Source organism: Cornus florida, unplaced genomic scaffold, assembly GCF_030987335.1.
Source record: "Cornus florida cultivar Cherokee Brave unplaced genomic scaffold, ASM3098733v1 CherokeeBrave_3.0.0_Hap2_Chr10, whole genome shotgun sequence".
NCBI lineage: Eukaryota > Viridiplantae > Streptophyta > Magnoliopsida > Cornales > Cornaceae > Cornus > Cornus florida.
The window spans coordinates 61,754,017-61,770,569 of NW_026775580.1; the positions used below are offsets into that span (position 1 = coordinate 61,754,017).

At 36.2% G+C, this 16,553-nt stretch overlaps 3 protein-coding genes across 3 annotated transcripts; 1 reads left to right on the forward strand and 2 right to left on the reverse strand.

The window, feature by feature from the left end:
* Positions 1-504: 504 nt before the first annotated feature.
* LOC132277695 (14-3-3-like protein) lies at positions 505-2,108 on the reverse strand. The gene is made up of 2 exons (XM_059779544.1): positions 1,999-2,108; positions 505-856 (listed from the first exon to the last, which is right to left on the reverse strand). The coding sequence occupies exons 1-2, from the start codon at positions 2,106-2,108 to the stop codon at positions 505-507; spliced, it is 462 nt and encodes a 153-aa protein (XP_059635527.1).
* Positions 2,109-2,753: 645 nt separating this feature from the next.
* LOC132278716 (alcohol dehydrogenase-like 2) lies at positions 2,754-6,478 on the reverse strand. Its single transcript, XM_059780576.1, has 10 exons — positions 6,123-6,478; positions 5,873-6,012; positions 5,731-5,777; positions 5,327-5,655; positions 5,120-5,202; positions 4,318-4,393; positions 4,120-4,184; positions 3,821-3,916; positions 3,531-3,692; positions 2,754-3,005 (listed from the first exon to the last, which is right to left on the reverse strand). Exons 1-10 carry the CDS (start codon positions 6,178-6,180, stop codon positions 2,889-2,891), a joined length of 1,173 nt encoding a protein of 390 aa, XP_059636559.1. The 5' UTR covers positions 6,181-6,478; the 3' UTR covers positions 2,754-2,888.
* Positions 6,479-14,417: 7,939 nt separating this feature from the next.
* On the forward strand, positions 14,418-14,891 carry LOC132277697 (uncharacterized). Its single transcript, XM_059779545.1, has one exon. It carries the CDS (start codon positions 14,418-14,420, stop codon positions 14,889-14,891), a length of 474 nt encoding a protein of 157 aa, XP_059635528.1.
* The last annotated feature ends 1,662 nt before the right edge of the window (positions 14,892-16,553 follow it).

The following is a 16,553-nucleotide window of genomic DNA, read 5'->3' on the forward strand; positions in this document are numbered from 1 at the left end:
ATTAATTAGGAGTTTTGTCCTGATATTTGTTATTCATTGATCAAGAGTTGACTATAACTACACCTATGTCCATGTTGAGGATGATGCTGACAAAGATTAACACAAGTTTAGATGATAAGAAAAAAAAAATTGGTAGCATAAAATATAATTGAAGTTGTGTGATAGAGCATAATGGCAAATCTGAGTTTGTGCAACTGTGTGACTTGTCAAGATAAACCTTCATAGAGTTGAATTGAATCAAAATTTTATTTAGGCAAAGGGAATTACATCTAAAATTAATTTTATTAATGTGAAATGTGTTCCATAACAACATTTCCCTAAAAAAAAAAAAATGAAAGAATGACTAAGAACAGACACATATCTTAATGAATATTTCACGGCCGAGCTCGGTAAACTTACTATATTCTTATAACTAATTCCGTGAAAAAAAAAAAAAAAAAAAAATCACTTTACACCTTGAACTTTATTCATCAGGAAAACAAATTGGATCAAATTGCATTTGACCTAAATTGATTTGTAGGCATTGAGTATGCTCTCAGTGGCCTCCTTGAGCTCTAAACCAGCCTTGAAGTCAGCGACATAATGATGATAATCGCTCTCAATCTTTAGGTGAAAGACTATGGAGTCCCAATGAAGCTGAAGGAAGATGCCCAAGTCAAATAACTTGAGAATATCATCGCAGATTGAGGAGAGCTGGGACTTAACCTTAGATATATAGTTTCTGATCATGGAGATGTGGTCTCGTTGCAAAGGCTCTCCTCTTGCATCGATCACGTTCTTGTAGGCAACGGATAGGAGGTAGCGCTCCTTCACCAGTTCGCCGCCGTCAAAATCTTTTCCATAAACTCTAACATCCCTTCATAGGCCACTTGCCATCTTCGCCACGTACAAGTTCTCTTTATCATGCCGAAGGTGTGACCGCCATGGATGAACCAATGTGCGTGAGGGGTTTGAGAACAGGTTTTGGTGTTTGACTTTGAAAAGATACGTTTGAGAGAGAGAAAAGAGAGGAAGAGAAATGGGAGGGCAAGGAAATTGTATTGTACAATTGTATTTATATCTGGTATTTTTGTGTATAGTAAAAATTAGGGTTAATTACACTCACACCCCCTGAGGTTTACTCTATTGACAGCCAGATGAAAGTTAAGCCGTTTTTGAACAATCACATCCCCTCATATTTAATAAAGTTAACAAACACACCCCTATCACATCTGACATATGATGAATTTACTTTATTGCCCTTTGACTATTGACCTATTTAAATATTGAAATTACAGTTCTAACCTTCCACCCACCCACCCACCACCACAATCACTTCACAAGACGTGTGTTTCTGTATTATATTTATATTTGATTGTATATATTTTTGTATGATTACTGAAGAATATATGTATATCAATTAACTTCCAAAAAACATATATATCTATATTGATTCAATGGGGTTGCTAATGATTTATTTAAAAAAGGAAAGTTCAAGAATTTGGTGTGTTTTTTGACATATACATACATACATATATATATACACAGAAAAACATACCAAATTCTATAACTTTCCTTTTCTAAATCAATTTCCTTTTTTTTTTTTTCTCTTCAAAAACCCGATTACAATCACAGAATTAATGCTCAAATACACAACACAAATAAGGATTTCCTTTTTAACTCAAACCATTTTTTTCTTTCTCTACAAAAACCCGATTGAAAGAGAGAATTAAAATACACAAATATACCTACAAAATGAATGTCGGTTGACAAGAAGATGAGCAACCCCTCGTCACCGCCTCTGCTGCGATCCACAAGCCACAAATCAATTTGGATTCCTTCACAAAATTCCACAAACCCTAATCCACTTCAACTTGTACCGCTGCGATCCACTTCCTTCTTGTACCACCCTTCTGTAACTAACCTCCTCCTCACTCTCACAACGGCTTGTTGGGCCACCGCGGGCATAGATCAACCATGGTGGTGGTGATAAGATAGATGGTGATATTGTGTAATCACAGGTGGGTGGAGAGAGATGGTGGTAGTGGCTGTGGCGGTGGGTGTAGAGAGATGGTGGCGGCGATCATGGCTGAAGGGAGATGATAGCGGTGGGTGGAGGTGGCGGCCATTGTTAAGGAGAGATGGTGGCAGCAGGTGTGGAGAGAGGGAAGAGCCGATGACATATGTATGGACAAATTTGTCATTTTACAAGTTGAGAAATATTTTTTATTTTTATTATTAAAATGAATTAAATATTCAAGGGTAATTTCGTCTTTTTCTATCTTTTAAGGGCTTGTTTGGCTGAAATTTCTAACAAGGGGTGTGAGTGTTCAAAAAAGGGCTAAGTTTCATCTGGCTGTTAATATAACAAACCTCAGAAGATGTGAGTGTAATTAACCCTAAAAATTAACGTAGCTCAATATTTTTTTTTTTACCTTCTGGCTGACTTGGCAATGACTAGATCATGATGTGATCAAAGATGAATAGGTGGTACCATCACAGCCATTAAATCCTCACTGACCACTTCTAATGAGAGGTGTCCTGGAGGTGATTTTTGTCGGAGTTACATAACCCATTTAGTACAGAGTCTCGAGTCAAACGTTGGACTCACTCCATCCTCTTTTCTTGCTAGGTATATATATATATATAGACACACGCATGCACACCAGCTTTGAGGGATTCATTTATTTATCGGGATAGGTTGCTAGATGAGCCACAAAATCTTACAACCACCACCACCACAACAGCAACAATACAATGATACATACTACAAATACACCCACAAGATAATAATGCATATATGATATATATGATGAATTCATATACATATATACTACAATATCATTCACTTGAATTAGTGAAAAAATAATAATTTGAAGTGCCATTGAAAGGCACAGGGATGGACCACTTTAATCATCCATCCATATGATGCATCGTATGCTCTTCCCATTCAGTAGTAAATCGAAAGCTTTGTTAATATCGTTGAAGCTCACTTCATGTGTTATAAACCCATCCAAATTAAGTTCCTGTTCAACCAAAAAAAATTAAAAATTTAAATGATATGATCCTTTATGAAATATAAAAAATATTATAAAAATTTAAATATAAAATATAAGAGGCCACATATGACATTCTATTCAAGGTAAAAGATATTATTATGTGTGAAATTAAGAATTTAAATAATCAAAATCCTTTTTGGTAACGATTTTTTGTTGTTGAATTTTACCGTTATCAATGATGAATTTCATGGCTTTTCACCGATGAATTTCATGGCTTTTCAGCGTTGTAGTGATAAAATTCTTCATTATTAATGATGAAATTTCACCAACCGGGATAAAGAAGTGAAAAGAGGCCACCTATGCAATTGAACACATTGTCTTTAATTAAAATTTTTCATATGGGATATAGGTTTGATTAAATAAGTTTGGGATAACTAAGGGTGTCGGTGTCTTGCACTGTTATGTGAATTAGTTCGGATAAAAATTTGAACATTACCACATGAAAAATAAATAAATAAATAAAATAAAAAATAATGATGGAAGGAAACTTACTTTGTTGAGATATTTATTGGCAAGAATGGGAATGTCAGATTTGGGTTTGACACCTCCAAATAGTGACCCCACAACACTTCTACCCACGAGTAACTCCAAGGAGTTGATGCTTATTGACAAGCTCTGCACGTCCACCCCCAATACCACCGTCTTTCCGCAACCCTATTTTCCATGCATTCTTACTTTTATTATTATACATAAAAGCGAGTTATATTTCCTTTACACATATATATCTATACACACACATATATATGAAACACTATATATATGATCATGAGAGAGAGAGAGACCGGTCGAGAACTACTGAAAGCATCTCGCGCCACTGATGCCAACCCAATGCACTCAAAGCAATAATCAGCACCCCCATTTGTCATTTCCTTTATAACCTGATTTAAAAACAACAACAAAAATAATTTTTTTTTTTTAAAAGGTTAAATTGTTTTTTAATAAATTTGGTAGATCAAAAGTGAAGTATCATTGGTCAAATTTTAAAAGATTGGTAGGCCTGAGTAGAGAGAATAATTGTTTACTTACTTGGATTTAAATTTGATTTGCTAACTAATTCCTTGACTTTTACGTTAATACTAACCTCGCTCACTGATTTTCCGAGGCAGACGGTAGGATTAATAAAATCAGTAATTCCAAATTGTTTCCCTGCCAATGCATAATAAAAACACAATATAAATTTTGCAACATCAAATCTATCACAATCTCGTTAGTTTGACAGTCATTTTCAATCAAAATCAAAGCACAAACTAAATTTCAATCACACCCATTAATTAATTACCAGTTTCAAACTTTCCAGGATTCAAATCAACACCTATAATCTTTGCTGCTCCACGAACCCTAGCTCCCTCTGCAACCTGTTCCATTTAGATTCACTTATACATATATATATATATATAGTCAATTATATTCACAACCAGCATATAATATGCATTTACACAACAAAATAATTAATATATACAATGTGTTTATTTATTTATTTTTATGTAATCAGGGTATTCGTAAGATACCGTGCAAAGAGAGTATTCACGTAATAGAGGGAGACTCGAATATAATATAATCGAGTCTTGGAGGAAAAGTATATATAAAGCAGGCCATAATTCATTCCACTCATTAAAGTAAAATGGGACTCGTGAATCATGCCACATTCTATGGTTGTAAAGAGTAGTCAACTATTACGACAAAAAAAAAAAAAAACAACAATGATTGCATATGAGACTAAAAGGTAGTCTACAAAATTTTTGCATCTGCAGCAATTCAGTGAATTATTTGAGGGCTTTTGTGCAAATAATGTAAAGTTCACCTACCGTCCACTTCTGCACTTTCCAGGGACTCAACTGACAATAAGCATTTTTGAACTACTTTACAACACTACAATTAGACAAACAATAGCCGACAGTTTTGAGTATTTGTTTTCAATTCTCACCTTGAATTGAACATTTGTTTGTCATCATGTTGAATTAGTATCCATTTCGAGATTTACATTGTTTACTTAACATGCGATGTAAAGATTTTACCTAGATAGTTGTTGCGTAAGCGACCTACCGCAAATTAACAATGACCAAGTAAATATAATTAATTACCGCAAGTCCCACAGCTCCAAGCCCAAAGATTGCCACTGTCGACCCCTCTTCCACCTCTGCAACCTTCCAAGCTGCACCAACACCTGCACTCGGACCACAATTAATTAATTTTTCATTTCTTCGCGGGAATACAAATGATTGAACTAACGTCTTATCAAGTTTTTACCATTATATCAAGCGATGATCCTTTTATGACTAATGACTTACCGGTAGAAACTCCACAACTGAGCAAGCAGGCCTTGTCGATCGGAATGTCAGGGTTGATCTTCACGACATGCGTGACATCCACCACCGTGTACTCGGTGAAGCTGGACACATTCAAGAAATGATACAAAACCTCTCCGTTCAAGTCCTTGAATCTGCTGGTTCCATCCCTTGGCATGCCATGGTACACTGGCTTAGCAAATTTGGAACAAACATTGCTCTTCTTGGAGAACTTGCAATCCCAACATTCCCCACAATCCCTTTGAAACACTGGCAACACTAAATCTCCTCCTTTTACTTCCTCCACATGCTCTCCCACACAATCAACAATACTAAAAAAAAAAAAAAAAATCACACAATATAAAATGAAAATAAAATTATGAACAATATACAATATATGGCGTTACCCAACAGCTTCATGCCCGAAAATCCTTGGAAAAAGAGCGGCTGGTCCCTGACAATTAGGGGAAAAATTGTATTGAATTGGTATATATATAAATGATTTGTTGTGTGCGTATTTATATTTGTGGGGTATATATATTTACTTACAGCATTCAATTTCCAGAAGGTAACATCACTATGACAAAGGGATGTGCAGAGTACTTTGATCCGAACCTCCCAAGCTTTTGGAGGGGAGACTTCAATTTCTTCTATTACAAGAGGCGCTCCTGGGATTCTGCTTATTGCAGCTGTAGTATATATTTCAAAATAAAAATAAAATAAATGAAGCATATAATAATTAAAATTAATGCCAGAGATTGTAGGAGGAAGCAAAAGTCCAGTTAAAAAGGAATCAAACCTTTACATCTTATAGGTTTCCCTGCAGTCTCCGATGGGCAAAATTTGTTCTCCTCCATAGTTGAGTTCTAATCTCTGCTTGATTTTCTTTGCTCTCCTTCTAGCTTGTTGAGTGATTTTAATCATCAATCCAATATATATATATATATATATATATATATATATATATATATGTGGGTGGAAATCTGGGCTGGTGACTGGTGGTAGTTGTTACAGTATTCTCTATTACGGAGAAAAAGTACCCTTTGTTTATAAGAAATGCAACGTTGAAACTGTAATCAACAGGTTACCTAACACGAACTAGCCTTATGCTGGTCAACGAAATGCTTATTCCCACCATCGCGACCAAACCATGGGCTTCTTGTGGTTTTGTGGAGTATATTATTGGGTAAAGTGCAATTAATTTTCTGAACTATTGGCATATTACAATAAATCCCTTAAATTACAAAAATGCTTCCTAAACTATTAATTTGTTACAAAAAAAAACCCTTAAATTATTGATTTTTTGTATTCCGACAAGTGGCTTGGTCGGAAATATTAAAAGACAAAATTACCCTTATTTAAAACTATGTAATTTTGAGAATTATACTTTAACTTGATGACGTGGCAGTTGATCATTCCTAAACCAATAAAAAAGTGACAACAAAGCCAATCTTATCTTTAGCCAAAAAATAAAAAATAAAAAAATCACACCCGAACACAACCTTACGCCCTCTGTCACTGTTCATCTTCTTCAATTCATATATATATACTATATATATACATACACACAGTTATATGTACTGTATATATACACACACACATACACACAGTTATATGTACTGTACTTTTTTTTTTCAGTTTAAAAGAGATTACAAAACAGGAGGTCCAAAACCCCCCAAAATAGCTCAAAGGCTAACAACCACAATCAAAACGTCAAACAAAAACGAAATCCCTAAAAACCAAAGGGACGAGTAATTGTGAATCCGACTGCCATAACAGAGGTAGATGGAGCCATGATGCCGGTGAACGGAAGCTAGAGATCGTCGAAAGGATAGACCTCTATGAACACAACGTTAGAGAGGTGCTAAGCGAATGCGACATAATAGGAGGCCTTGCAATCCCGAAAGTAGATGGAGAGTAGTTGATTGTGGATACACTCTTCAATCCCAAAAGTACTATACATTTTCTTCACAAACACGTGCTTCCTGGTGGTTTTTATTTTTATTTTTTTCTAAAAAAAATAATTGTGATCTGGGACGTCTCTCCTCTCCTCTCTCCCTCTGTGTGTATATATATTGCTCTATAAATTATAGATTTGTTGGGACAATAGAAGTGTTTGCTGGATAAGAAACACTTCAAGAATCAAGACTGAAACATTTGTCTTTTTATTTTTTATTTATTTATTTTTTTGAGAGAGAGAGACCCACTTTGACTATATCTCTCCATCATGTACCAGTAAGCTTCCTCTAAAAAACCCTTCCATTGTTCTGCAATTTACATAACCATACAAGCTATATATATGTATATACACACACAGAAAGAGGGAGCTATATATATAAGGGTTAGGGTTTGTGGACATGTTAAAGCATATAAGCCATCGTTAAAATCTTTGCACAATAACGATTGTGTGCATCTATGAATTCTTCAAATTCTAGTCCTAATTCTAATTTTTTTTAGTTCCACATGTGAACACGAAATTTTTTATTTTTTCCCAATCATGCGCGTTGGGAAGAAGTTCAACAGTAGTTTATAAATTATAACTATATATATATATATATATATATATATATATATATATATAGACATAAGGGTGTGTTTGGGGAGTTTAAAAGGTGTTTGGGTTTAATAGTTACAATAAGGAGCACTAATGTCTTTTTATGCTCACGAAGGTATTATGGTCATTAAAATTATAGTATATGACATGTGGTCAATTTAATGCTAAGATCCAACCGGAACAGGGATGGATCTGATCGGAACAGTGTCGGATGGGGCTATCTGCAACAAAAATGCATAGTTTAGGGGGTTAATTGCAACTTTGATAGTTCAGGGGGTTAATTGCTGATTATCCAATAGTTCAAGGGGTTTTTTTGCACTTTTCCCAATATTATTTGGTAACTTTATCTGTTTTTAATTTCTTATTGGTTTTGAACTTTATAAAAGACAAGTTTTTGTAGGACAAATTTGGGACTCTATATATATGAATTCTAATAAGATTTCAGAGTGTGGAAAAAAGTGAGAAGAAAAAAGAAAAAAGAAAGGATAATTATACAGGTTGTGTTAGAATATATTCTATAATATATTATTACCATGTATTAGTAGAATATATTCTATAATATTTCATTACCATATATAGCATTACTTTATATGGTAATTGTCTTAACTCACCCTCATTACTATATATAACATTACCTTATATGGTAATGACTTGCTCTCCATACAGTACCTCTCCTATATAAACCCCTATGTGCTATTGTATTATATATCTCATATACATCAATACAATATAGAGTACAATTTCTCTCTCTTATTTCTAACATGTTGTATGATTGATTAATTTGTGTCAACACAAGAGAGAGCAATTGAGAGAAAATTCTCATTCTAATTCTTCATCTTTTTCACAGAATTTGTTCGGTACGCTTCATGGACGTAACCCTAAGATTTGGGTGAACCATGTATATTTTGTGTTCTTGTGTATGAATATTTTTTTTTATTCTTCGTGATTGCTTGATTATTTCTCGAACAACGTTGTTTATTTTGTGTTTCCGCCACAACAACTTGTATCAAAGTATCCAGTTGATTGTGTAGCAACTCCAATAACTGGTATCAGAGCCTTTGGTTGAGAACCTAGGGCACAGAAGTTGTTTGACAAATTTTTGAAAGTCTTTCAATCAGATCTATCCGTTCGAGTAGGAGTGATGGCATTAGAAAATAAGTCATCTATATATATAATAGAGAAGTTTGATGACACAAACTTCGGTTTCTGGAAGATACAAATAGAAAGACCTCTTATTTCAAAAAAATATGTACCGCCCTTTGGGAGAGAAGCCAGAGGATACAAAGGATGCATAATAGGAATTACTTGATAGGAAGGCTTTTGGCACTGTCAGATTGATGTTGTCAAAATCAGTCGCCTTTATCATTAAGAACGAGAAAACAACGAAGTCTTTTATGGAAACCCTTTCTAGTATGTAGAATAGCCTTCTACAGTGTTGGAATTGTGGAAAGAAGGGACATTACCGTGTTGATTGCAGACTTCCAAAGAAGGGAACCGAAAGAAAAACTGAAACAAACGTTGTCTTGAAAGAATCAAGTGATGCATTGATATGCTCTTTGGAAAGCATGGCAGAGTCATGGGTTTTAGATTTCGGCGGATCGTTTCATGGCACCTCAAGCAAAGAGCTATTTAATAGCTATGAACCGGGTAACTTTGGCAAGGTGTATCTTGGTGATGATCAACCTTACAGCGTCGTTGGCAAGGGTGAAGTGCAAATCAAGTTGAATGGGCAAGCTTGACTTGAGGAAGAATCTGATTTCTGTGGGACAATTGTTAGAGGAAGGTTTTCTTACAACTTTAAATGGAGACTCGTGGAAAGTTTCCAAAGGCGCTATAACCATTGCATGTGGTTGGAAATCTGACACTCTCTACACAACTACCAGTGTTTGTGGGTCTATAGTAGTTGCAAAAAATAGAGAAGATCATAACCTTTGGTATCAGAGACTAGGTTACATGAGTGAAAGGGGGTTCAAGATTATGCACTCAAAGGGGAAACTACCAAGCATACGGGTAATTAATATTGACTTCTGTGAGAGTTTCGTGATGGGCAAGAAGAAGAAGGTCAGTTTTAAGAAGAGTGGCAGAGATCTCAGAAAGGAGAAACTTGGGTTAGTTCATACTCAAGTTTGCGGGCTAGCCACTGTCTGGGGGCCAGCTATTGTCTCATCCATTGGCGAAAAATCCTACTTCGTGACTTTCATTGATGACCACATGAGGAAGGTATGGGTTTATTTTTTGAAGTACAAATCTGATGTATTTGACGTATTCAATAAGTGGAAGGCTAGAGTGGAGAATGAGATAGGTTTGAAGATCAAGAGGTTGAAGCCAGATAATGGTGGTGAGTATAAAGACACCGAGTTTAAGAAGTTTTGTTTTGATAATGGGATCTAATTAGAAAGGACTGTGTAAGGAACACCACAGCAGAATTGGGTGGCAGAACTGATAAACCGAACATTGATAGAGAGAGCCAGAAACATGCGCATACATTCAGGTCTACCCAAACAGTTTTGGGCAGAAACAGTCAATACAACATCCTACCTAATTAATCGTGGACCATCGGTGCCTTTGGAGCACTGAATTCCGAAAGAGGTATGGAGTAGTGAAGAGGTAAATCCTTCATGGTTGAAAGTCTTTTGTTGTATTGCATATGCCCATATTAGTGACTATAATAAGGGAAAGCTGGACCCCAAGTCACTAAAATGCATCTTTGTTGGGTATGGCAGAGATGAGTTTGGTTATCGACTCTAGGATAATCAAAACAAGAAAATCATCAAAAGTAAAGATGTGGTTTTCAACGAGAATATAATGTACAAGGATAGAGATGCAGCACAGTCAACTAGTCCTATACAGATTAAGCTTAAGTTCGTTAAGTTGGATAATGAACCAGAGAGTATTGTTGCGGAGTAGATAGATGAGGGTTCTTGGCCAGAACACACAGAGCATAGTTCACCGCGGATTCCAACTCCTACGCTTGTACCTAAAAGGTCCACGCATCCTCATGTTCCAAATCAACGGTATATGGATTATTTGTTGCTCACAGATGATGGTGAGCATGAATGTTATAATGAAGCATGTCAGGTTGAAGATGTTAACAAGTAGGAGTTTGCAGTGAAAGATAAGATAAAGTCCCTTATCTCCAACAAAACATGGAAACTAACCAAGTTGCCTATGGGAAAGAAACCTCTTCACAACAAATGGGTGTATCGGGTAAAAGAGGAACACGATGATTCCAAGAGATACAAGGCGAGATTGGCGATCAAAGGCTTTCAGCCGAAGTAAGGCATTGACTACACAAACATTTTTTTCCCGGTTGTGAAACTGAGTACCATTCGCTCAGTTCTTAGCATTGTTGCAGCAGAGGGGTTGTATCTTAAACAGTTAGATGTCAAAACTGCTTTTTATCTATGGTGGCCTAGAGGAGGAGATTTACATGCAACAACCGAAGGGTTTCTCAATAAAAAGGAAAGAGAAACTAGTGTGCAAGTTAAAGAAAAACTTGTATAGTTTGAAGTAAGCCCCAAGACAGGGGTACAAGAAGTTTGATGGTTTTATGAAGCGACATGGCTATAACAAGTGCAACGCTAACCATTGCAACAACTTTAAGAGGTTTAAGTCAAGTTTCATTATCCTTTTACTTTATGTTGATGACATGTGTAATACCCCGTATTTTTAAAGAGTTTATTTAAATTAATTTTGTATTAGGTTAATTATTTAATGTATAGACTTATTCACCTTTGAATTGTGTATGCTAAATTATTCAATTAACATTATTGGTTTGTATATGTAATATAGATTATATGCTCTATATATTATAATTGGTTATATTTTATATTAATTAATATTAGTTACTTAAACTATTATATTGTAATGTATTAAGATGTAATAATAATAATAATAATAATAATAATAATAATAAAACAATGTCATGATGTAAAGATAGGATTACATTTATTATGGTAGAATTTTAGGTCAAATAACATGACTTAGGTTGTATTGACTTAACTTAAATTTGGTAGGAATGTTTTGGTATTTATTATAAGTTAGATATTTGTAATATTTATATTATATAAGTTAATATATATATTAGGTAGTTAACTTACCATTTAAAGGAACTCACTTAGTTAGAAGAGGAAAAAATAACAGTGAGCAATTTTATAAGAGTGAAAGGAAAAAGGAAGAGAGAAAGAAGCTTGGATCGGTGTAGGTAATTTTACCCTACGACGCGCAATCGGCGGATTTGTTTCAAATCCATAAGGCAAGTTATTATCTACTTTTCCCCTTTGAATCATTAAATTAATTATTTAATTTATTTAGATTATTTTGGAGTATGGAAAGCATGTTAAGATGTTAATAAATTAAATTTTTTTAGTTTATTAAAGTAATGAAATTTTAATTATTAAAGGTGTTAGATATTTATTTATTAGCCTATGTAATTAAAATATAGCTAAAATAATTATTTAAGGCTTTAGGGATTTTTTTAGAATTTTCTGGAATTTTTCGGGATTTTTCTGTAATTTCTGGCGAATTTCCCGGCTAGATTCCGGTCACCGGCAGTGGGGAAGACGATCGGAGTAATCCGGTGTGATGCAGCGCACAAGGGTTACCATGCGTTTGCATCAGTGGCCGTTAGATTAGCTTTTGATCCTTAGATCAATTCGGTGTAGCGCGGTACACCATATGTTGGTGTGCGCGAATCAGTGGCCGTATGATTACTTTAGGATCATCGTTTCAATCCAGTGTAGCGCGCCTACAGAATGGTGATGCAACCAACGAACCAGGAAGCGTCGCGTCAGCAGGTGGTCATTGTGCGCGCGCGGTAGCGCGTGCATGCGCGTGGCTGATGCCAAACGCCGGTGGGGGCACATGTAAGCGCGTGCACGTGTGAGGAAGGTGGCGGCGCGTGTGGGAAGCTCTGGGAGGCGCGTGAGGGCACGTGTGGGACTTCTGCAGCTGCTGGAAAAGTCCAGAATACCCCTAAGGACTGATTTGTAATTTTCAGAACCTTCAACTTATATTTTTGGGCCTAAGGTTGGTAGTTACGGGTTTAACGGGATATTAAATTATTATTTTTATTACCCGTTAATTATTATTATGTCTGATTAATATTTCCAGACATTAATGGTATCGTTTATAGTACGAATCGCTATTAACGGATCTAATTAATTTAATGACATATTTAAATATTAATTGTGTTATTATTTTAAATGGTATTAATCATTAATGTTAAATTAAATGATTACATGGTTTTATTCATATAAATTGTCCATTATACATTACGGGATTATTTATGTTGTTAATGATATATAAATCATTAATATTATGCTGCGTGCATTTTCGATAATAAATGGCTTGCTAAATAAATCATGTCGCAGTTATATTATATGGATGTGTTGCCATATAGAACCATGTGAGCTGACTAATAAGTTGAGATTCATTTATACCTTATGCATTCGTTGCCATAGACAGATGTGTGGCTGTCGGGGTATGTGGTTTAATATTATTGGCATGTGTTGCCTAAGTGATATGCTCAGTATATTCATTAGTACCTTGAGATATGTTGCCACTGTGTAGAACTTATAGTCTGTGTTGTCAGTACCGTACACCATGTATTAATAACTGATTTCCCAAGTAGGGAAAGGAGACACTTAACCACCTCGTGTGAGTCTAAGTGATCACCGTCTATTCTGGTTGAGGTTATATTATACATTGTGTAGTCTCATTAAGGTGTATACAGATATAGTATACTTCTGAATCTTAATAATTAATTTATTTGATTCTCTGATTTGGGTCATAATAGAGAGGACTTGCTCGTGGGGTTGACCCACCATTGTTGTTATTTCAGGACACGGTCAGTACCCGTTTCAAGGTTGAAGCTTAACAGTGTAGGACCACCATCCGAACTCATCTACTCTTACGGTCTTGTTCAGGGTAGAAGTTTTATGTATTATTTTGATTTCAGTTTTATGTACTTCCGACGTTGAACTTTCAGGTTTATATTTAGGGATCCTTGACATAGGATTTCCAAGTTCTATAAAGGAGTATTGTATTTAATAAAGAATGGATGGATGTTTTATCATTTAGTTTTTCTTTTCTGTCTAAGTTCTTCTATTATTATCATTTTGTATTCCATGCTTGTATATTACCAATTGTTTTGATACCTCTCATTTTTTGTGTATAAGCCTGATCAACTTTTGTGGGGAAAATGTGGAGGTATCACAGTTGGTATTAGAGCATTCCAGGTTCGAGTGTCTTAGGGATCTGTGGTTACTATTCTTCCGTGTTGTGTATTCTGATAATTAGAGCCTAAGTGTTAGGGTTCTTTGTACTCTTTTAGTCGGTCCATTATAATGTACTGACGTTAGATTTTTCTAATCCGACAGAAAAATGGTTAGACGTGGGACAAGGAATGTGAACAGAAATCGTAGTATTTCCCCAAATCAAGATGAGAATCAGGAATTTTCTCCTCAAGTTGCTGATATCATTGCACGAGCTGTAGCAGCAGGAGTAGCATCTGCTTTACAAAACCAGCAACCTCCTCAGATGGCACCTGCTCCTGAACCAGTAGCACAGCCAATGTCATGGGACAAAACTCGTCACTCATTCATCAGAGGGAATCCACCGTCATTTGCAGGGTCCACAGATGTCATGTTAGCATATCAGTGGAAACAGGAAAGCAAACGTCATCTTCGGATGGTAGTCTGTACCAAAGTGCAGAAACAGATGCTAGATACTTTTATACTGATAGGCAATGCGTTGCAGTGGTGGGAGTCTATCACTACCATTGAAGAGAGGACCAGATTGACATATGCTGAATTTCAGACTCGCTTTGATAACAAGTATTTTCCCTTATCAGTAAGATCTGCAATGAAGACCGAATTTCTAGATCTACAGCAGGGGGATATGACCGTGGCTGAATATGAACAGAGGTTCATTAATTTGTCTTTGTTCGCACCAGAGGAGGTGAATACTGAAGAAAAGAAGAGAGACCATTTTGTTAAGGGGTTAATATGGTAAATTAAGATGGTGATCGTAGGTAGTCCTGTATATACTACTTACATACAGGTGGTTAATGCCGCTTTACAACACTGCCAGATAGGGAGTGATTACCGAAAATCCAAGGGAGATAAGCGGGCTGACCGAGACTTCACTCATTAGACAGGGGAGAAGGGAAGCAGTAGTGGTACCAAGTTTAATGACCGGGGCAGAGTTCAAGGACATCAACCTTGGAAGAAAAACAAAGGAAACACAGATGTACAGAGAGATGGGGTTCCTAATCAGGGTAGGCAAGTTGTGGTACCTCAGACTAGACAGGAACAGTTTTCAGGAAATCAACAGAGGAGGCAGACAGGTCCTTTTCAGGGACATTGTTATCACTGTAGAGAGATTGGGCATCCAGCCAAGATGTGTCCCAAAGCTAAACAGGGACAGTATGGGCAGCTGAGACCTAATCAGCCATTACCTTTACCGGCCCCACAGATACCACGTGGGCAAGTTCAGAACTTTCCGGCACTTTCAGCACCACCACTTCCTCAGGGACAACCTCCACAACAGTTGCACCATGGCAGGGTATATAACTTCATGCCACATAATGGGCAGTCTCCTTAGGCTATTGAGGGTATGTTTTCTATACATGGTAGATCTGCTCGTATACTATTTGACACTGGTGCATCACATTCTTTTGTGTCTAGATCTTTTGTTAAATTAGCTGGTATGATGACTCAGTTTTGTGACCAACCTCTCAATATTTATACACCATTGGGTGTTGGCGCAATTTTATGAGAGCGTAGCGATGATATCCTTACAGATATAGGCCGGCTTCGATTTCTTGCAAATTTGTTAGTTTTGGATATGCATTCGTATGATGTTATACTTGGAATGGACTGGTTATCTTAGTACCATGCTCAGGTTAACTATTATGAAAAGTCTATTGTATTTGCTATACCAGGATAGGAGATGTATCTTCTTGTTGTACCACAACATGATAGAGGGCTTAGCACTTATTTATTCGTTATTGAGGAGGAATCACAGAAAGAGACTGCGGTATCTCTTGACAGTATCCCGGTAGTACAGGAATTTCAGGATGTATTCCAGAAAATTCCAGACTTGCCACCGAGTCGGGAGATAAACTTCGTCATCGATTTAGCTCCGGGCACTACGCCTATTGCTAAGGCGCCATATAGAATGGCACCAGTAGAGATGCGAGAGTTGAAAGATTAAATTCAGCAGTTGCTCAGCCAGGGATTTATTCACAGGAGTACTTCACCATAGGGAGCACCAGTACTGTTTGTTAAAAAAAATGATGGATCTCTTCGTCTTTGTATTGATTACAGAGAACTGAACAAGGTCACTATACGTAACAAGTACCCGTTGCCCAGAATTGATGACCTGTTTGATCAGTTGAAGGGAGCTACTTACTTCTCGAAGATCGATTTGAGATCTGGTTATCATCAGCTACGAGTCAGAGAACATGATGTTCCAAAGATAGTATTTCTCACAAGGTACGGATCTTATGAGTTTCGTGTTATGCCTTTCGGCTTAACTAATGCCCCAAGTGTCTTTATAGACTTGATGAACAGAGTATTCAGAGAATACTTAGATCAGTTTTTCATTGTGTTCATCGATGATATTCTGGTTTACTCTAAGTCGGAGAAGGACCATGCCAGACATTTACGCACC